General features: G+C 45.8%; 1 protein-coding gene across 1 annotated transcript; it reads right to left on the bottom strand.

The window, feature by feature from the left end:
• Positions 1–5,299: 5,299 nt before the first annotated feature.
• Positions 5,300–22,476, bottom strand: STMN1 (stathmin 1). Its single transcript, XM_078682694.1, has 5 exons — positions 22,455–22,476; positions 17,717–17,786; positions 16,188–16,375; positions 6,909–7,100; positions 5,300–5,743 (listed from the first exon to the last, which is right to left on the bottom strand). The coding sequence occupies exons 2-5, from the start codon at positions 17,727–17,729 to the stop codon at positions 5,684–5,686; spliced, it is 453 nt and encodes a 150-aa protein (XP_078538820.1). The 5' UTR covers positions 17,730–17,786; positions 22,455–22,476; the 3' UTR covers positions 5,300–5,683.
• Between the last annotated feature and the right edge of the window lie 434 nt (positions 22,477–22,910).

The raw sequence follows: 22,910 nt of genomic DNA, 5'->3' as shown, positions 1-22,910 counted from the left end.
TTCAACAAAGCGGCACAGTTCTTTCACGGGATGGCACTTCTCACAGCGCTCAGCCAGTCCCTAATATTTACTCCAGCAGTGCAGCAGGGTCGGGGTGGGCTCCCGAGCCCTTGCTCAGTTTCCTTTAGCCTCGCTTCAGCCCGTACTCACGTGGGCACCTGCAGTCTCTCCTTGGCGCGAACAGCGCTCTTGCTTCTGGGCACACCACGGGGCTTCCACAGTGCCCCAGGCGCCTTCTTATAGCCAGAGTATTGGGCAGGATCGGGGTGGGCTCCCGATTCCTCCTTACTTTAGAGTTCCTGCTTTTCCTCGCCGACAGCTTGCCCAACCTCACGCATCGGGCGTGAGGTTTTCCGACGGCACCCAGGCTCCGGTTTCGGCGCGTTCAGCCGCGCTTGGCAGCCAGCTCTCGGGGACGGCGTCCTCTTCACCAGGGCACCTTTTCTTCACTGTGGGGGTGCTGGACAGGGTCAGAGTGGGCTCCCGACTCCTGTTTCTTTACCACTGCTGGGCACCACGCATCCGCCGGGACTCGCGCTTTCAGCGCTAACTGATTACTGCCACTGAGCGTTTCAGTGCTCACTGTCGTGACTCTCTTGGGGCTCCCCAGCGTCGATGGGGGTCACTCACTACTGACCTCCTTCGCCTGGTGTCAACTTCACTCGGCAGCGGAGCTCTTCTCTCGACGCTGCAGGGACAGGGTGCCTTTACACGATCTTGTGGGCTGCATTCACGCTGATCCCATCCTCGTCGCCAGTTGTAGCATCGTGCTACAATAAATACAGACACTTATTATTGTCTTAACTGGAGCTTTATTTAATACATCTTACTCATGCCCTGTCCCTACTATATCTAACCACTTCCTGTGTCCACTCCTCTTCCTCTAGCCCCCTAGCTCCGCCCACACCCAGCTACTAGACTGCACTCCCACATTACAGAGGCGACCTGGGGGCACTTCCGGCTGTTACCGGAAACGAAGGGTAGCGGTCTAGTGGCCAGTTTCCCTGATTTAGCGGATGACTTGCTTGACTCACTTGAGACAAACCTGCATAAGCATGCGCTCCTCTACGAACCCGGTATTGCTGCCACATCCACCCTGATTTTAAAGCACATTATCACTTTGCTTTTAAACGGCATACCTGTTTTATTCTTTTATCTCTACATTCCTCCCACTACAAACTACCTCTTAGTCGCTCCCCAAGCGCTCCTCCCGGTTCCACCGCAGGTTGTCCAGTTTGTGTGGAGGGAGTTTGTGCTGAAGGCAGCGACCTGGGGACACTTCCAGCTGATACTGGAAGCTAAGGTTAGCGGTCTAGTGGCCAGTTTACCCATTTAGCTGATGACTGGCTGGCAAGCCAGTCTGCGCCTGGAAGTCGCCAGGAGCCAGAACCCGTCAGTTTCTCCCCAGATCTTGCCAATCCTAAGGGTTATCACTGCACATCCTCCGGAGGTGATGATTGAAAATTAATTATGACCCCTGTGAGCACCTAGTACACCCTGCCCTTTCTTCCTCTACTAATCTAGAAGGGCCTTTCACATGCAGGTACTGCAGGTTTTAGAGAATCACTCTAGAAGACTAACGCACTGCACACGTCCAGACCGGACAAAGGGATCTAGGCCGTGATTACTTCACAAGGTGCTGCCAGACCCAGCTAACATACATAAGTAGTAACTGCTTTCTGGCCAATGTCAGATCCCTTCCCAAACACACTGTCAACATATGGTATCTTTTGTCCTCAAACGACAACCCCATAGGGTTTCTGACCAAAGCTTGGATCAAATCCTCCTCCAGCCCTGCAACTGCTGTGACTCCCAAATGGCCATCAAATTCAAAAACTCGACAGGGTGGAGGGGGGGGGGGGGTAATAGCAGTTATAAGGACTATCGCATTTTCTATTCTTTATCAGATGAGTACAGACACTAGAAGGTCTAGTTTTTAGAATTTACTTACATCCACAACATAGCTGGAAGGGTGCCCTTGTGTACAGAACTCCCACCCTATGTTAGATATCACTCACTAATGGAATTCATCTCCCCCATATCATTTCAACCAGAAACTTTACTCTTGGGTGACTTAATATCCTCAGTGAAAACGCCTCCAATATAGACGCCACAGCTTGTTTGGCTACACTATCTCTTGAAGATTAACCACGCCCCCACTCTCAGCAGGGCACACATTAGATCTAACCAATTCATCTAATATTCTCTGTGGGGAAACTCTCCCTTCAACTTTCAGACCATCCTCTGGTAGATTGCCAAATCTAGAGTCCTAGAAATCATCCCGCCCCTAAAACACCACCCCACACGCTGGTATAGAGAATGGCATAAACTTAACCCTCGCCAGTTCCAGCTCTTTTCTGCTCCTGGACACTGACAGGTAGTGTAGAAGAACAGCTAGCTCACTTTAAATCCATCTTACAATCTACTGTTGATCACATAGCACCTCTGAAACAGACCCACCCTCCCAAACACTGTCAAACCAGTTGGTACTTCCCTCCCCTTCGGACTGAAAAGCCAATGTAAGAAATTGGAACAGATATGGCGGCATTCACACAACATAGAGATACAAAGTCGCACTGACCTAATTATAAAAATGTGAAGTCTGCACACAAACTATTAATCGAGAAAAAAAAACCTAGCAGGCCGCTAACAACTCTAGGGCTCATCAAATCCTGAAGTCCTTGACTAACCCTTAGGCCTAAGGCATGTGACACTGCAGAGGCTCCCTCTCAATCTATGTGACAGCATAACGACCTATATCATCCAGAAAACTGACTCAATCTACCTTAAAATGATCACTACCGGTGATACCCATAACAATCCCTCTACAGAACGCTCAGCAACCTCTGCCAATGCTGTGCAACTGGATAACTTTCCATTACTTACACCTGAAGAGGTTGAATCTTTTAGCAGATTAAATCTGGGTCCCCCCCTTAGATGTGATCCCAGCAAAGATGACCTCCCGGGCTCGCCCCTCCTATTTGCACCATACTCAGTAGTTGCTTGAGGGATGGCAGACTCCCTCCCGAATGGAAATCAGCTTAAATTGTTCCTATCCGGAAAAACCTCAAAGCCCCCAGACGAATTGTCTAATTATCACCCCATTTTTCTGCCCACCCCCCTTAGAGTAAGCTATTGGAAAAACACAACAAGTGATTATCTGATTTTGAGAGACATCTAGGCAGTGAGAGGTTTCTACAGTTAGGCTTCCAAGCTAGGTACAGTACCGAATCAGCCCTGATAGAGGTAACTGATAACATTAGAATGTTACTGGAGAAGTGCTGCTTGACCTATTGGTGCCTTTTGACATCTCGCACCAAATCCTACTCGAAAGACTTCAGGACATCGGGGTTCAAGGGGCTGCACTGAAATGGCTGGCAAACCTCCTCACTGACAGAACTCCGATAGTTACCATGGGTACATTTAGATCCAAAACCACCAAAGTAACCAAGGGAGTACCGGAGGGCTCCTGGCAGTGCCCTACCCTATTTAACATTTGTCACTCCCTTGGCAAAACTAATGAGGACTCTAGGGTTTAGTCCAATTTCTTATGGGGACGAAACCCAACTTTTACTCTTGATTAAGCGAGACATAATATCCAACTCTCTTCTCGGAGGGCTTGAAGACCATTGCTGCCTGGATGATGGCCAATTTTCTTCAACTGAATGCAGAGAAATTGGAAATGTTTGGAGGTGCGGCAGTAAGCTGGAAACCCAGCTGGTGGCTGGAGGAACTGGGCTCGGCCCCCACCCCAAAAACCGCAGTCAAGAATCTGGCAGTCCGCATTGATTAAAGACTTATGCTCGAAGCACATGCCGCCACCACGGCAGGGACATATTTTCACATACTCCGGCTCCTAAGAGCATTTCCTTTTTGACCGTCCTCTAAACGAAAAACACTGATGCAAGCTCTAGTACTGAGCTGACTGGACTACTGCAATGCAGTTGCTTTGGCCAACTGGGCGTCTTTGGACAAATTGCAAATAGTCCAGAATACTGCGGCCCGCCTAGTAGCTAATGCCCCTCCGAGAACTGACTATGCCACTTCTATAAACTCCACTGGCTCCGTTAGAAAACATTTGTTGCACTGTTTTCAAAGCCCTCAATGACCTGGGTCCCTCCTATCCACGTGACAAACTTGTAAGGTACACGCCCTCTAGGCCCCTTCGGTCAGGATCTAAACTACTTCTCTGCACCCAGAGAATTAAAAAAGCATGCATGGGTGGCAGGGCATTTACTCACCTTGCCCCTACTCTTTGGCACAAACTGCCCCTCAACGTACGTAAATGCCAAGACCTCCTACATTTCAAGAAGCTGCTAAAGACCTCTTTTCTGAGGTGTGCTCGTCTGGCTAAAGCTTGCTGCCCAAGCACTAAGATACCAGACAATACAATATAAATTAATTATCAAATGTCGGACATCACCTTTTTAAGTATCAGGTCGGTGTGTAGATAAAACCTTGCACCACAAATTGCAGTTTTAAATATTTTGTCACACTGAAGAAAAAAGATTTGACTGAAAAACTTCAGACTGACTGGATTCAGAGAGGACGTTTATGAAGAGAAAAATGCCAGACAGGAACAGCAAGGAAGCAGAATGGAAGATTATCCTTACAAGAATTAGTCGAACATCTGAAACAGTTAATGACTAGCATTCAGGAAGCATGAGGTGGATATACTGCCAGCAAGCCAAACTTTTTAAGGTGGTGTGTATCTACCAGCAGTCACCGGAAAGAGGATCAGCCATATTTTTGTCTATCTCAGAAATACCAAATGTCCCCTACATTTCTTGTAGATCCCATGAAACACTGGTACAGATCCATGCAAATCAATTAAGTTGGTCAAGATTCAGATCGGAGTCATTTACAAATGCTCCCAAATACCCATGTAGCAAATACAAAACATTCCCACTGAAGCCTACAAAAGTGCCACTTTCCTTGTAGCGGTACAAAAGGGGGTGTGATGGACAGAGCATCTGAACCAATCAAACACACAGTCCAGGAATCTTGTTTCTAGTCCAGGGAAGGCATGGCTTGGCAGTTCGGGCTGGACTGTTCCCATGAGGCACAGGTTCAGACTGATTTGCATATAGCCATGTCTGAACTGGGGTGGCGGAGTGAGCTAAAGAACGGTGATGGATTAAACCCAGATCAGTTGACTGGGTGTGAATGTTAGATTGGTTCAGATTCTCCGTTTATCACCACCCCTTTTGTGCCACTTTCCTTGTAGCATCACAGAAAACGGAAGGCCCGTAACAGTATCTAGACTAATTGTTTTCACAAAATAGCAGAAACCAACCAAGAACATTATTTTTTTTATTAGGTCAATACACAAAATTACAATACAATCTTGTGAACTGACATGCAACAGATGTATTACTAACAAAACACTATTCTTTTTAAACATGTTCTACAGAGCTGCCATTGTTCCAAGCTGGTACTAAATATACAAGTAGAAAAAAGGTAGAACATGAAAAGCAGAAATAGCTACATCAGCAAGGCCATAAGAACACTTCATGAAGGACGACACCTGCTAGATCCCCAGTTAGCGCTTCACAGCACAAGTGCAAATTGTACTACAAGCCCTACAATACAGCATCTAATTGGGAAGAAAAAATACCACTGGCCGACAGGTGAAAAAAGAAAAATGAACAGTCTTTGGATATTGGAGTGCACCACTTAACATTCAGTTCTCGGGAACATCTTTGATCTCCTTGCTTTTTCGAATTTCTTCCAGTTTCTTATCCTAAAAAGGAAATGAAATTATTAAGATTGAAGTTTGCAAGACAAGTTACTGTTATAAAGTGCATGCAACCATGGATCAAATGTTCACATTTATCTGGAACACAGTTGGTCTACGCATTAACATTCAGTGCAAAGGCTGGTAAGCTTACTCGGACCAATCAATTAGTCAGGGGCTAGAGACCTCACTGGAAAGTAAGACCTTATCAGATAAACCGGTTACAGCCTAGTAGATTTTTGATAGCCAGTAGGCTATGTGCTAGGTTTCACTACAACGAGAAACAAGAAGATTAAGACCAGAAAGCAAGATATACCAAGTAAATTAAGCAAATCATGTAGCCTTTTGGTTACATCAGTGCTGAAATTTCTTTGGTGGAGTGAATGAAAAAGTCTGGTCACAGTTCGTGTCCAATGGAGGAAAAGTCCAAGTAGGTTGCCTTCGCAACTGACCAATTCAGAACATTAAGTATTATTTTTCTTACAGGGCCATGTGCCACAGACATGCAGATGGGTCAGAGCTTCAAGGTAAGGGTGCGACCGTAAAATAGGGGCTCTGCTCACCAAAGTTACAAGCATCCAGTTGTTGAAAAGGGCAGCCATGTGGCCAGCTCAAATTGTAGGTGTTGGTGATAGCCCATGAACGGTATCCACCAAGAGCGCTATTTTAGAACATCATGGTTAAAATAGTGGGAGTTGGTGCATAGTTTAATGTTTCGTAGTTAGACTTAATATACCCTGCAAGAGACACAAGGGCTGGCACATTTATTTGAGGGAAAAATTCCCTATAAATCTTAAGTACACATTTCTTTAAGACTTGCCCAAGTGAGCTGTAAGCCCTTAAAGCAGACAGGTGAACTTACGAGATCAGAAGCCGAAAGAGCTTTTAGCAACTTGCCACTGGCACCAGTAAAGTTAACTTTAACTACACACCAATAAGCCAGCGGACAAAAAAACGCAACAGCAAACTACGAGATGCAACAGAATCCATCTTAAAGTCACTTCTCTGTCAGTGTAGTTTCCACAGGGAAAACCCCACCTGTAACTTGGTCACATGCGCTTTTGTAGCACATATTCACGCTAGCAGATGACCTCTAAAGAGACCCGTCTCCTTGTACTAATCTCATGTATTGCTCCTCGTTACATGCAACCAAAAATTGATCTTTACATACCTTTTCTCGCAAACGTTCAAGTTTAGCTTGCATTTGTGCCTCTCGGTTCTCTTTGTTGGCTTCCATTTTGTGTGTCAGTTTCTCCTCTGCCATCTTGCTGAAGTTGTTGTTTTCTTCTATTGCTTTCTGAAGTACTTCTTTCTCATGTTCCCGTTTCTCAGCAAGTTGCTTCAAAACTTCAGCTTCGTGAGACTGAAAGAAAAAAGGAGTAAAGTCGAATAAAGACATTACAGCTGTTGCACAGAAGAATGACGATCCAACCGATGCAATTTAATGGTATGCCAGTTTATCTAAATTAGAGGCAAGTGGATCACACTATGTAAAATGGCTATGAGAAAATGTAAAAATAAATCTATGGCCCTGTTAAAAGCAGGCAATTCTGCAGAACACAGAAATGTACTTGTACTGACCTCAACTCCCCCCCCCCCCCCCCAAAAAGAAAAAAATGTATGAACGGGTCTCTTGGGTCTTGAAATAGATGGGTAGGACCTGAAAGCCTCACCACTTGTAGGATATGTAACCAGATATTTAGAATACTAGTTGCACACGTTTGAGCCAACCACCAGAGGGCAGTAATATACAGTACATATACAGAGCTACACAAGACACGAACAGCTGGTTTATTACTCGGCTATGTTGTACCATTGCATTCATGTTTTGCAATTTGTTTTCGAGTAAGCCATCAGCACTTCAATCACCGGTTTTAGAATTTCGATGGCTGAGCATTCAAAAGACTAATCCACCAGTGTTCAGTATCAATTCAAAAACATATCACCCTTTGCACTTCAGACCTAACTGGTACCTCTTTCTGCGCCCAATATTTGGCACGGTTTACCAACCTGTCTGATGAGGGACAACATCCAATGAGCCCCGCTTGAAGAACAATTCCGGAGTCAAAAATCAAACTTCAAGTTATTTTGAGATGCTCATTACCACACGGATAATCCAGTTGACCCAAGCGCCTAGGCAATTCACTCAATATAGTAAGGATCAGCACCACAAAGAGGTGTGGCGCCGCGGCCAGGGCGACTGACTCCGGAATCTGGGGATCAGGGTTCGATCCCCGGCACCGGCGGCAGATTAGTCCCGCACCATGTAACTCTGGGCAATAGCTTGCTTAATCTTCCCGACGGCCCCCAGCGCCTAGAGACCCTAACGGGTGATTGTGCGCTTTACAAATGTGGATATTATTATATTATAATGCTGCAGACAACGCTTCTCCTAGGGAGCAGATCACCGTTCTGCAAATGTCTGCTCTTTGGCATTCAGTACTATACACGGACCATCCTGTTATCCAAGGTTCAAGCGCCACCCATACGCTGACGAAAGCTGTTCAGGCCACCTTTTATGCCCAGTTCTGCTTAAATAGACCCTTAAGGTAGGAAGGAGGTAGATTTTGCAAGGCTAGGAGAACCAGAGGTGGTGGCAGTTCGCTTGCAACAGCCCACTTAAAATGAGTTGATTGAAGTAAAGACCATGTCCAATACAACTCTTATAAGCGTAGTGAAATCGTACTACTCCCTCACATGCAAAAACAAAAAAACATTTCAATCTGCGGGAGGATACGGTGTGGGGGTGATTAGGTCTTGTGGTAGTGGCGCTCACTAGTAACAGTGCTTGACTATTTAGTTATGTGCTCACGGAGGGGGTAATCCAGTACCCCTCAATAAAGATCCCTGACAAAATGCTAACAAGCCCTAGCACACATGCACAGCCTCTTTATACACATTAATGGTGCAACCAAATTATAGTAAACAATCAATAGTAGTGTGAAGTAGTTGGTTTGATGTTCATTCCAGTTGCTCCAGCCAACACGTGTTTTGTCGATATGGGAATAGGACCTGTGACTTCCTCAGGGCTGTATCACTTGTGTAGACTGTTTTCTGCCTAAAGAACTTACTGCTGGTTATACTTCTGTCCCAGCCGTAATTGGGCTGGGATAAGATTCAGATTTCCCGTTCCTGGTTATAATTTGTCCGACACTGACTGATTCCGTGTCAGTGGTCCCATTAAGTACGAAGCAGCTCATAAATGGGATGGTTAGCGCCCCATCATATTATGCATCCTCTGCTCCACGTCTGTCCGTAGAAGGTCTACCTGCAGGAACGTGAAATCTGAATCTCATCTTATCCCAGCCCAATTACATCTGGGACGGAGTATAACCGGCAGAAGTTCTTCAGGCAGAAACAGTCTACAAAAGTGATACAGCCCTGAGAAGTTGCGGCTATTCCCATAGTGACGAAACATGGGTTGGCTGGAGCAACTGGTATAGGTATATACCCGGGGAGGTAGGTGGGCGCATGAGACTACATGCCAAGAACAGATGCATACAGTTAAGTAGCATTTTCTGTTAGAGGCATAGGAGCTGTAGATCAAATGCTTGTACATAGACTATATAGCAGTTAACTCCTAAAGCGGTGGTTAACCTTTGGGGCTTCCGAGAAGATCTCATGGTCCGCCCTGGCAAAACTGCACTGGCTGCCTATAGGACAGCGGATACAATTCAAGGCCCTCTGTATAGTCTTTAGGGCTCTCCAGGGAACTGGCCCAACTCCTTTACAAGCAAAATGTGCTTGTTACACGCCAACCAGACAGCGTCGATCCTCTGATGCCAAACTGGTAGTTGTACCTAGCTTCAGGAAAGTCAGAGCCGGAGGTAGATCCTTCGAGGTGGCAGCTGCCAGACTATGGAACACGCTCCCTGTCGAGATTAGGCACCTCACTGAACTCCTCCCGTTTAGAAGAAGGATTAAAACGTGGCTATTCCCTCGTCTAGTCCGCCTGTAAAAGCTCACTCTCGTTGCCTTTTTCCCCCGTCATCTCGGATCTGTCAGCGCCAGGATGCCTGCAATGGCGACAGTTGCGCTTTATAAATTCTCAAATATTATAATAACCTGTAGCTGTTGGAGTAGTCTAATATTTTATGTAAAACTGCCTAGCCTACTCTAGCTTGTTGTGCAACTAACACATCTCCTGAATAGTGTTTTGTGAATGTGTTAGGCGTAGACCATGTTGCAGCTTTGCATAGGTCTATGGGTAATTCCCTAGGAATGCCATAGAAGCCCCCAGTTTAAGTGTAGCCTGCTCTAGGGAGAACTGGTAATGTTAGTTTAGCCTTTGCATAACATCTTAATACACTCAGCAATCCACCTTGCAATACCCGATTTTGATATGGCATTGCCCTTGTGTGGTGGAGCAAAGGCTACAAAAAGGTGATTGAAAAGAGAACCTTTCCGTTACACCAATGTAATACAGCAATGCTCACTTGACATCTAGTGTGCAGAGCACGTTCTGCCACTGAATCTGGTTGAGGGAAGAACAGTAATTCAACTGATTACTGTGAAAGGCAGAAATAACTTTAGGAAGGAATTAAGGATTGATCCGAAGAACTGTTTTGGTGCATCTGCAAAAAAGGTTTTTCTATGGTTAATGCCTGTATCTCACAGACTGAGTGATGTGATAGCAACTAGAAAAGCCACCTCATGTAAAAACAATTGAAGTTCACATCTGCGCAATGGTTCAAAGGGTGGACCAATCAGCCTGGTGAGAATAATATGGAGATTTAACACTGGGGCAGGTGGGCGCCTTGGTGGAATAACTTTTGAGTCCCTCCATAAGTGCTTTAATGATAGGTACTCAAAAAGAGACCAGATGCAGTCTTTTCTGGAGGATGCGGCCATTGCCACAAGATGTAAGCAGATCGATGTGTATGCTAAATTGGAACGTTGTAGATGTAACATAGCATATGTTTTGTACCGAAGCATGAAGCGGGTTGATAGGATTGTTACAGTAAATCACAAACCGCTTACACTTTGATGCATAGCATGCTCTTGAGGTAGGACGACTAGCTTCCATATGATATTCATACAGTCTGGCGGTAGGTTTAGATAGCCAAACTGACATCAGGTGCCAGATGAGTGGACTGGGATCTGGATGTCTTATCTCACCATGGCTCTGGGTGAAAGACGTAGTTTCTAATGAGGAACTACTGAGAGTTCCAATAGGGTTGTGAACCACAGTTGATGTGCTCATGTAGGAGCAACTAGGATTAGCATCAGGGATGTAAACAGGTTCCGAACCACTAATGGAATGAGTGGGAGTGCAGAAAAGTGTAAGCAAATATCCCTGACCAATTCGTCCATAGTGCATTGCCTTTGGACAATGAGTGTGGATACCTGGACGCGAAGTTTGGGCATTTTGCATTTAGATGTGTGGCTAACAGGTCTGTTTGGGAAGCCCCATATGGGAGGAGGATATGAGGATATAGTTCCCATTTGTGGATCTGTTTCTGGCAACTTAACAGATCTGCCATCTGATTGTCCACTCATGGGATGGGTTCTGCCAGGAGATCGATAGTGATGAATGACCCAGCTAGCACAGGAAATCTGGAGATGGGACAGTTGGAGGGAGTGGGCCCCCCATCCCCCGTTTTTGGAATGTAGTACATGGCTGTCAAGTTGTCTGTACGAATTAGTAAGGTTTTGCGTACTAACTGAACTTGAAATGCTTTCAGAACCAGAAATTTTTTTATTTTACTTTTTTTACGAGCTCTAGGTGATTGATATGAAGTTTTTTGGGGGCCATGTGCCTTGAATTGTGGTTTTGGAGATGGGCTCCCCAACCCGTTATTGATGCATCGGTTGTCAGAGCGATCTGTGGAACCGGGTTGCTGAAGGGATGGCCTTTTAACAGGTTGTGTGCGCCACCACTGCAGAGAACGGGTGTGGCCATCTACCAACACTAGATCTGATAACTGACTTTGGGTCCTCTGCAGGAATGCTTAGCACACATCTGAAGTCTTGCGTAGGGAACTATGAAAACGCAAGACACCTGAGACTACGGCCAAGCATTTTGTGAACACCCTGGGTGCAGTCATCACTCCTAAGGGTAGGACCTTGAATTGATAATGTTGGCCTGCTACCACAAACCGGACATACTTGCGGTGGGCAGGGTGTATTGGTATATGAAAGTAAGTGTCCTTTAGATCAAGAGTGGATAGAAAGTCGCTGTGCTAAAGGAGAGGAAGCACTTCGTGTCACCATGTGAAAATGGTCTGATTGAATATGGAGATTGAGTGCTGAGGTCCAATATGGGCCTGAGAGCAGTCCTTTCAGGGAATTAGAGCCAGTCCCTTTCCAATATCCAGGAACAGGAGTGTACTCCCTTTAATTTCTATTGCACCTTTTTGCAATAACAAAAGAACTTTTGCTTTATAAGCGCAAGATGTTCTTGTGACATGAGGTGAGACCATGGAGGAATATTGGGTGGAGTACTTGTAAATTCCAGGCAATAACCAGATTGGATAATTTACAGAACCCATTTGCTGGATGTAATCTTTTTCCAAATGGGTAGAAATTGAGAGATGCCACGACAGGAGTGGAACGATTGGGGGTATGGAAATAAGTCATTGTTTGTTGGTGGGGAGATGCGTGTTGAATTACCTCTGCCTCTCCCCCAGGCGGCGTTATTTTCTCCAGATCCTCCTCGAAAATAACCTCTTGAAGAGGCAGACTGATTATTGCCCTTGTAAGAGGAGGCGGCATTGTCTGTAGAGAAGTTTGGAGCCACCCCTGTAGAATGAGCAGCGAAAGGAGCATCTGTTGGAAGGTGCTTGCAAGGCCCCCATGGACTTAACATCTGTGCCTTTTCATCTTTTCCAAAGATGAAACAGCTGGGCCAAAGAGATGTTGCGTATCAAAAGGTTGATTAAGGATAGAGGCTTGTACCTCCGGTTTAAACAGAAATCCTACGGAGCACTACACTAGTGTTCACTGCACGAGCCACAATATCTGCCTGATCTAAGGCACATTTGATAGAGGTATTGGTTATTAATTTACCCTCTCTAATATGGTTGCTGGCTTTAGCTTTATGCTTATCAGGAAGGAACTGGAGCTTCCAGGGTTCATCATAATGAGCCGTATCATATGATGCCAATAATGCCTGGGCATTGGCAATTGGCCACATGTGATGCTATCCATTTACTGGAAGCATTCGATAATTTGGACTATCAGGATGTGGGGAACCCCCTGTTTGGGAGTTACCCTTCTTCCGGGCATTAGAAAAGACCAAAGAGTCGAAAGGTAACTGGCCTTTGATGTACACTGGGTCATTAGGTGCAGTCCTGTACTGCTCTACCCTGGAAGCGATAACCCTAGCTTTGACAGGGTCTTGAAAGATATCCTCAGTAGGTTTAAGCAGGGTCGTTAACATCGGTATGGTTTGGGTTGCCCTTTGAGATTAACTATGGGTCTCTTAATAGAATATCCTCCTCCAGACTCCTAATGGAGCTATACCCCATGGTATTCTGCTGCCCTATTGATGAACTCAATGTACCCAATATTATCATCCGAGGGGGAAGGTCTGGATGGATACAAATCATGGTCATAATCAGGTTGCGGGACATTATAATGATCCTATTGTGGTACTATGTAGTTGTAATCTTGTGGGTCAGGTGGTGTAGGGGCATGTGCAGGTGAAAGGATCTTCAGAAATGTAAAGAGAATAGTCAATAGCCACTTTTCCTTTTTTAAGGAATTTGGTAGCCCTGAGAAGCCTAATTTCCTCTTTACCGGAAGTTTGGCATGAATGTGACCAGTTTGGGTGTATTGCAATTTCTTTCTGTTTCGGATCCAGTGGATTTTTGGTCAGACACTCCAGTCGCTGTACCGTCTTTAGAAGTCTGTTTGGCTCCGAAGATTTTGCTTTCTGTAGTGGCAGAACGGGGACCAGGAGGGGTTTTGACTTTGCCACTTAAGGTTTCGGGTGGGCACCAGCCTTGGGACGGGTCAAGCAATAAGGCAGTTGTCTGTGCTTCGGCGCAGAGTCTGAAGGAGCGGTGCTCGAAACTCTCGGTGCTGACATTGGACTGAAGGCAGAGGAGGGACAGGAGACTTTCTTGTAAAAGGAGGAGATGATAGGGGGAACTAAGGCTCTACTCACGGTCTGTTTTGCCTGGGTAAAGTCTTCGACAGAGTCAGTGTCGCAGACGTGCTCGTCCTCCATCTCTGCTTGCGATTCATCGTGATCAGACTTCAGCGAGGAGGTCTATCGCTGGGCTGCTTTGCTGGTACATTTCGCGACATCGAGCCTGCTGATCAGGAGGCTTTTCTTTGACTGGTACGCGAAGTCTCGTTGCGTTCCGGGGATAGGTAGAGGTTGTACACTGTACAAGTCGGTGCACTGGAACGCTGAACGACACTGGACATAACTTGAATGGAGTCCATTCAATTTGCTGCGACCGATCCGGGCATGTCCAATGGCATTCCACGAATGTTCTGATCGAAGATTTGAGAGCATGATACAGAGTGGGAAAAGCGATCGATAAACAGAGTAGTGGTTGCGCATCGAAGGGGGCCCGAAGGAACTGTGCCTAACCGGAGGGCAACAATTCACATCCGAACCCAATGGCAGAAAAAACCCAAAAAAAAAAAAAAAACACAATGAGTGGATGTCACACTATCACCTAAGGGAGGAGTCACCTACCTAGTGGACTGGAATAACTTCAAAGAAAAACAAAGTACAAACATCCCAACCCAACACTAGATGGCGATCTATGCACAAGCATGATCTACAGCTCATTTGCCTCAAACCTTAATTTTCTTACATTTAAAAGGATTATGAAACATTTTGTTCAGAACTCCAATATGGAGTGGACAAGGGATTTTATTTAAAAGTTAATTACACTACTCGATATCAGGCCCTGCCATATGCAGCCTGATGAAAACAGCCTTCCCTTAATTTTAAGGAATATGACCTTGTGCTCATTTAAAAAGCAACTCATGGCTGCGAGTTGCTCTGAAGGTGTCTGGAAGCTACTGGTAGATGACGATAGACTGGTTGGAGTCATCTGCGCCAGTGTTAAGTTTCTGAATTGCCATCTTTATCAGGCTGGTTGTATCAGTCATTGTAGTGCTCATCCCAAGGAGCCACTTGCTATCAAACACGATTCAGTCAAATTACAAAACATTTGAAGATGCACACGGTAATTTTACAAACATAAGCAGGGCTACAAATGCCCAATTGCCACACAAATTGGTTAGTCAGAAGAAAATGAGCCTGGGAGAGAAGAAAATCCAGACATTGGGAACTAATAAATTCCTAGTCGTGAACCTATGTAATGCAGACAGGTGCTTAAATGACTAGCTTAACAAGACTGGTTGTACAGTAAGAAAGAGGAAAGTACACGTAGAGATCAAATCCCACCATTCTATAGTGTCAGAGGACAAGCCTGAAGCAGGACCCCTTCCTTTTCTCAGCTTAGGTTTTGTAAGTGCTGCAGCACATCGTCGTTAGTCAATATAATCCCGTGTAAGCCCTTAGCAAAGCAAAGGAACACGACAAGACTCAGGCATGTGTCACATCCTATGCAAGAAAAAGAAAAAAAAAATCCTGCTAGAGCATCACCCAAACACCAACTGCCCAAGCATGAATTAAACTGATACATACTATAGTCCTGTCAAGGGATAATCGAAGCCCCCCCCAATATTGTTACCATGCTTATGTTTAATGCACTGCAAAACACGCGAGTCTGTAGAAAACCGCAAATTTGAGCCTGACAGTTTTACATTGACTCAATAGGAAAATCACATCACGAGATACAAGTAAACATTCCCCCATATACAAGCTTGTATTCCCTGCCTAGTGTCCATTATTGGTGTCAAATTATAATCCAGCACTAAAAATGAGTAACTCCAGTAGGACAGAACCATCAGGTGGTTTCAACCAGTGGTCCTGCGTCTACACTACTCTAGGCTGTATCGACTGGGAAGAAGTGTTACACTTCCAAAGCAGAGCCTACGGCACTGAAAATGTAAACCTATTCAGAGGTCTGGGGAATCCGTGTAACCAAGGTAAATCCAGACACCTATTATGTCTTTACGAGCCCCTGAATTGTTGTGCACCCCTACAAGCACAATACCTCAGCCAAGTGTTGAGAGCACCCAAGCACAAAGAAAGATGCAGGTAAGAGGAGAACACGTCTCATCCCTTTTTAGTTGCTCAGGCTAATTACACTCCCCAAATTTAAAAAGGGAAACAATCAAGTGTGTGCGCAGGGGAGGGGGGGGGGGGGGGGGAAGACCTGCAAACACATTTAAAGCCAATGAGCACCACTGGTGACTTCCAACAACCCATTTAAGCACAAAACGCCAGGACCATGTATTAAGGAATCAGGCAAGCATTTTAAGAGCTAGGTGTGCGTTTTAATTCACCTTTTTAACCTGCTAATGAAACCTGTTGCACTGCTAAAAGATACAATTCCTTTAAAGTCTCCACAGTTACCTTGCGCCTCTCTTCAGCGGCTTCTAACTTTTTCTGAATTTCTTCCAGAGAAAGATCCTTTTTCTTTGGAGGGGACAGCAGATGGTCTGCACCGCCGCCTGCCTTTGAGGCAGCTGCCGCCTTGTCAGTGAGAATAACCTCAAATGACTGTCCAGATGCACGTTTATCTAGTTCCTTTACGTGAATATCTGAAATGAAAACAAACAGTGCTGTTCATATTAGACACCATGGAAGAAGTCTTAAAAGACCCTCGCATAGGAAGAAGCAATTTTCAAAATAAAGGCAGCGCTGATTAAAAGACCGAATTCTTTGTACCAGTTTAGTAAAGAGAAATGCCAGGCTACAGAGGTCCTATTGTTCTTCTTGCAAGTCTATGTATCCCACTACGATCTCCTTCAGCATTAAAACGTGCTTGTTCCCTCATGCATGCGATTGAGAAGTGTCCTGCCCGATAGAGGGTCAGAAGCTGGGCACCTTTGGAATCACCAAACGTGAGGCTATCCCCCCCCCATGTGGCAGTTAAGCAGAGGAACACATCAGTAAGGCTTGAGTTGGAACCACATTAACACTTGAGGGAAGGAAAAGAGAAAACATTTAGATATTGCTGTGTCTACGGACGCATGTGGCTGATGCATCCAAGTCATTATCGTGGTCCTGGGCATCCATGGCATGCTGAGGTCCACCAAACAACCCAGTTCTAGCAAAGCGTGCTCACCAACTGCATGACAGTGAAAACCTGAGAATTAAAAGTACGACAATGATTGCATTAAACTATTTAGAAGTGTGCCCATGTGGTGGACTGGGACTTAAAGGACTAGAAAATCAAAATTGTAAAATCAGGACGAACCTCAGTGTATCCAGCCCACACCATTGTGTTCAGCCTCAGATTTCACCTAGGTTCTACTCCACCACGACCACTATCATTGGTGCCATTTCTATCAAAAACAAAATCAGTATCTCCAGTTCCCACAATCGGATTTTTTTCACTTTATTCCACTTTACAATTTTACTAGTTCGGTTTGGGGTGTTTGTTTTGTATTTTGACGCTCCACACAGAATTTACTTATTGCACCAAATTAAACTGGACAGGTCGGTGCCATAGCTTTCAGGGGGTGGATTTCAGGTTCATTTAATGAGCTCACTCACCCTGACAAGTGCTATGATTATTCCTCGAAGTTGTGAGCTACCCACCTACACTTACAAACTATTTCTTACAGGAGATCACAGATGGAGCACAAGATTGTTGCACCAATGAGTTGGTCATGTGGTTGGAGAGCCTGTCTATTTGTCCAGAAACAGTTGTGAAAGGTTGTGACTTCAGTTTAACATACATGGGATTATGTTAGACTTGAGGAACACGTACGGGCACAAATTGGAGTAGTTACTTTCATTTAAAAATATGATAAAGTGCTTTATCTATAATGTATTGTATGCATTTAAATAAAGAGACATCAACAGTGTACCTCAACTGTTGGTGACAGTGCACAGCTGTTGAGAAACGGTATTTGTTGTGGCATTTCTTTACTCACCAGAACTGGCCATGACGATAAAACAGTCAAAACAGGTACAGGTCTAAAATAAATCCAGTATCTGAAGACCCTGAAAAAAATATATATATATCAAAATAAGTGTTTCACATCAACCTCCCCTTCTCTTTATAGGCCAGAACCCTAAAAGTGGAACTATACGTTAATGCATGCATTCGAGGTGTAGCTTCATTTGAGGTGCCCGCTAAAAACATCCTTGCCACATCCAGCAATTGTCTCAAACTCGGGGCGGGGCTAGGTGGAGAAGAGGGAGACTATGTGTAGGCATTACTGAATACCTAGGATTCTACAGATTATTCAAAATGCTGCTTCATGATCGCCACTCCATCTCCCTGCACTTCCAGGTATTTACAATTAAAAGGCTTTCACTGCCTTCCTAAAAAAGACACTTGCTCTTTAAATTATTGTGCTACAAGCAAGAGCTCCGATTGGCAAGGGCCCTCGCTATGAGAAGCAGCAGTCCTAGAATAAAGGGGATCCCCGGTGCAGTAGCCGTGGTTGAAAGGTGTGTGGGAGGGCCGAGGGGCACGATATACACATACTTCATTTTTAGGAAACCGGACCCCCTACTTAGTCGAGACGGTTAATTCCGAAATGAAATGATTCAGCTGAAGAGCCATTCGGGTATGCTCCTGTGTTGTGAAACAGAGGGAGAAACAATCAGCTGAACAAGCCTTGCCAGGATGCTTGCAAGAAGTGTAAATGTACACAAGTGGTCCGTCTGCAGACGCAATGGGCGACTAAAGCCGGTAGTGGTTTTAATTGATGGTATAACTTGAAGCTTCCTCCTGACACGTTCTTTGCGAGTTATTGTAAGGGAGCCACCAGCTATAATATGAAGAATGCGCTTTAAAAAGCAAGTTACCAAAATAAATTGCTTACTGATACCCATTCTTTGAGGAGTATTGTAACTCCCGAGTGCTACCAGCTAAGTTGTGGTGTGAGCTTTAATGACAAACTATATATTTTGAAAACTTTTATCAAACCTTTCCTGCGCATTCTGGAGCAGCCTCTTATACTGTGTGTAATGCAAGTTTAAAACGTGGTATAGCGCACGTTTACAGAGAAGGGCATCTTGGCGCTGAATAAGATGTTCGTTATCCAACTCAATGACTTACATGTTCAGCGCTTTCTAAAACAGACTGAGACATTATAGCACTAAACACACACCACGAGTCTCCACTGCATCCACCAGGATTGGATGAAATGCATTATTTATTTAAGGTTTCATAATATATATTAAAATAATTTAATCTGCATGTTTGACATGTAGCAATCAAAAAAGTTACAATATTTTGCTTATCCACTCACTCCCTACCCCACCCCCTTGCGCGCAAGTTCCCTTACTTCATGCTGTCACTACTGTTTGCAGGAGACATTTACTTCAACACGAAGAAAAAAGAAATACGGCTGCCCACAGCCCCCCCCCCCCCGCAAGGGGCCACCCTAAAAGGGCAGCCCCCTTTTAGTGCCATTTGGGCACTTCCCCACTATAATGCGTGACTTCAGGAGGAGTCCCCTTACCAGACGTGTCACTATTGGCACGCAGAGGTGGGGAGGTATTTATGCCTCCCCGGCCATCTTGGCATCTCTTTGGGCTGGACACGCCGTCTCCCACCCTACCGCTTACCCACCGTGGGGTTGGCAGGCGAATTACACAAAGTTATAATGTTTTTGTCGTTTCAGGCGGAGTTACAGGACGATCTGTAAGCATGGGTACAGAAGGGGTACCTCGGCAAGAGCACAATAGGGGTGCGGGAGCCAAATCCCAGGAGCCTCAGGGGAGAGTCCTGGAGTAATTACATAGGCCTTCGGGCGGTTGTGGGCCTGAACAGGGCACGAGTCTAAAAAAAAAAAAAATTAAAAAAAAAAAAAGTGGGGGGACGCCGTCACCGGAAGTGACGTCTTGACAGGGAGTGACGTCACGAAAGGTGGCTTGCACCATCGGGCTCATTGCAACCCAGAAACTTGTGACATGTTTCATACCATGTCTTCCAAAAACGTATTCAAGTTCAATGCATTTTGATGTTAGCCTGTGGTTAAACGATCGAGGACTCTGGTCATAACAACTTTGTTTTGGGGGTTATAACAACTGTTCTCTGTGATTGTGCTGGAAGAGCTTTGCAAGTGCTGGAGAGGAGAGAGGGGGGTTGGATGACCCCTGCAGGAGGTGATGTAGAAACAACGTTCAAACCGCACTGTCTTAACGCAGTGGGGGATGTAAAACGTGTTTGCGGTATAGGAAACAATCTCGTCCCATAGCGGCCAAAGAGTGAAGTCCAGCTGTTTGGCAGGGGGGACGCTGTCCCCCCGGTAAAATAAGTGGGGGGACGCCGTCCACCGGCGTGGTACCCCGACTCGAGCCCTGGGCCTGAACAACCGGGGGCTTGCCTTGCAACGCTTTGCCGTGAAAGGGGCGTGAGAAGTAAGGGACCAATGTGTCACGTGATCCAATAAGGGGGATCACTCCCATAAGGGTAGTGCACCGATTGGTTTCTCCACAGTGCTTGGCTCATCAGGCGTGCAGAGCAGCATAGGTTGGTACAGCTGCCTGCCCTTGGATCGCCCATAAGATAAGCCACCATAATGCATACTTTGTATGGAATAAACCAAAAGCAATATTTTTCCCAAACAAAAGTGTTGTGTATTTATTTACGCATGCATACTCTGTTGGGGTGTGGTGCCATAATGGAACTATGTGGACTGTCAGGCTGCTTTTCATGACTACTCTTTTGTAGCCACATCTTTAACATCTAATTGATGGATTCCACGAGTAAAGCGTTTTCCCAGCAATGAAGCAACATCCCTTACCAAGCCTCCAGGTCTTATTCACCCGACCTCATTTGCCTCGGTACACCGCAACCACTACACAACCACGGCGGCCGCTCCTTTTCCTTCCTGGCAGCTCGTAATTAAAAGACCCTATGCTCTCTACCTGTGGCTAAGCAATCTCTAAACTTCAAGAAACCGCTCAAGACGTGATTTTGAATAATATTCTCGGCTCTGATGTTCTCCCAACGAGACAGTACTTTGATCTTTGGTGCTAGGGAGGCAGGGGTGATGCTTTCCAAACCCAAACGCAGCGTGCTGGCGAGTTGTATTGTGAAGCTGTTGTAGGGCTGAGGCGTGGGTGCAAAACAAAGTGGATCCAAGAACGTTTCAGAACCCCCGCCGTCCCTTTTGACAATGTTACGACTACCTCTCCCTAAATAATGTTAGTCTGTGGAAACACAATCAAAAGGAGTTTGATCACCGTATGTTTGGTAATATGAACACCCTTCGATTCCAGGGAGGAAGCGTTGAAGACACATACATTCCCATTAGACCCGATTCCGGCGGGAAACTACCGATTTTTCATGCCAAAAATGGATTTGAGCAGTCTCCTGCCTGAAATTGCATTCTCTACAATAAAAGTCAATGGGGAATTTTCATTCTCCCGTTTATTTATTTTAAATCTCCCACGTCCCAGTCCTAAAATGTTGGCATGCATGAAGACATGGAGCAGAACTCGGCTTCGTTAAACAGTCCTGGACAGGGCATATATGAAACCGACAGGGGGTGAGGGATGACCGGAACAAGCAGAAAGGGTATTTATTCTCCCTCATCAATAACAGCGCAGGAAGACTACTATGTGCAGACAAAGCATGTGCGAAACCATGCCCAATGGCATCTACGATGGGGCAGATTGGTTCGGAATCTAGCTGACCAGAGCATTTAGGCGGTCGTAGGCATACTGGTATCGTCTAAAAATATGCTGTGAAAATGCTGACATTTTGCGCTCACCCAGATGCGTGCTACCAGCGAATATACTAAACCCGTGAAACATCAGTAATCTGGACAAAATTGCGTGCATTGTAGATTCTGGAATTGCTGTGTATTTAAAAAGGACCACGGTTTTAGTACCTTGGTGAACATTTCCACAACCCTGTATGGATAGCCATTAGGTTCTTCTTCATTGGGTTTGGCGGGTTTGTGATTAGCGTCCCATTACAAAGCGCGCCATTGTCCACACGCGTCTCCAACACGTGAATAGCGTTCATGGGGACGGGCTTGCTAGGAGCCGCGCGCACGCGCGCTCCATCCAGTGCCTCGCGCCCCCTTTGTTGTTCTGGAATCGGCATGGAGGGTGGGGCGCGTGGGCTCCTCGAGCAACACAAAGCGAACGCGTGCGAGGCCGACCACGCCCACACCAGGGACAGTAGTCCGCCATTGGCTGGCGCTCCGCCCGTCTGCCAAGCGAAGCGCGCGGAGAACCGAGGCGGTTACCCTGGATTCAAACGGAGGAGTGCGCGCGCCTGGGACATGTACAACAATAAACGTATATGATTTGTAAAAGGGGCAGATATGGGGGCTGGAAGATAAATAGGTCGATCGGTACACCACGAAGTATTTGAGAAGGCGGGACACCGTACCTCGAGCAAGTAACGATCCAATTCCCTTATCTACCTACCAAAAATGTAATTTAACAAAAGCAACGACTACACTTGCTGGAGGCCTTTCGGAGGATTAATACAGCAAAGGGATCCAAGTCAACCAACGGCAGTTCTTGCACATCTGCACAAGATGCCATTCCAGGTACTAGAATCACACACCCTTTCACAAAATAGTGGCTCAGTCATTGTGGTCCCTCGCTGCCCTCTAATGGTTATCCCCACATTTACCTATTTTCGGTTACCGCCCCATAATCTACTCGCACGATAAACCAGGGATCCGCACTCACCTGCTGCTCCGCTCTGTCTGACTCGCCCTAGCTGCCCGAACCCAACAAAAGCGCCAGACAGCGGCACGTGACAGCCCATTGTCCACCTCCATTGGCTGAAAGGCGCGGCGCGTGCCTCCTCGAGGGGGGCGCGAGACTGGGTGGAGCCAGCCGCTCCATCAACAAGTGACGCTTCAGTAGAATTTTGGGAAATGTAGTGCCCAACATGTGCAGCCAGGCCACCGCATTTCATGCAGAGGGTAGTGTAAAATGATCGTTCTAAAAAAACTCAAGGGCATGATCTCTTTCCTTTTCTAATGTTCTGACCCCAACATAGAGGCAATACACAGATGCATATTCCTCAGATCAACGTCTTAAAGGTGAAACGAGGGCTCACCTAAAATAAAACAGTTGTATCGTTTCTTGCAGGGACCCTCCAATATATCGAACTAATAACATGCATTTGAAAAGGAAATT

The sequence above is a fragment of the Lissotriton helveticus genome, chromosome 3_1, assembly GCF_964261635.1.
Source record: "Lissotriton helveticus chromosome 3_1, aLisHel1.1, whole genome shotgun sequence".
NCBI classification, from domain to species: domain Eukaryota; kingdom Metazoa; phylum Chordata; class Amphibia; order Caudata; family Salamandridae; genus Lissotriton; species Lissotriton helveticus.
The sequence above is the reverse complement of the archived record's forward strand: the minus strand, read 5'-3'. Positions and strand labels throughout refer to the sequence as shown.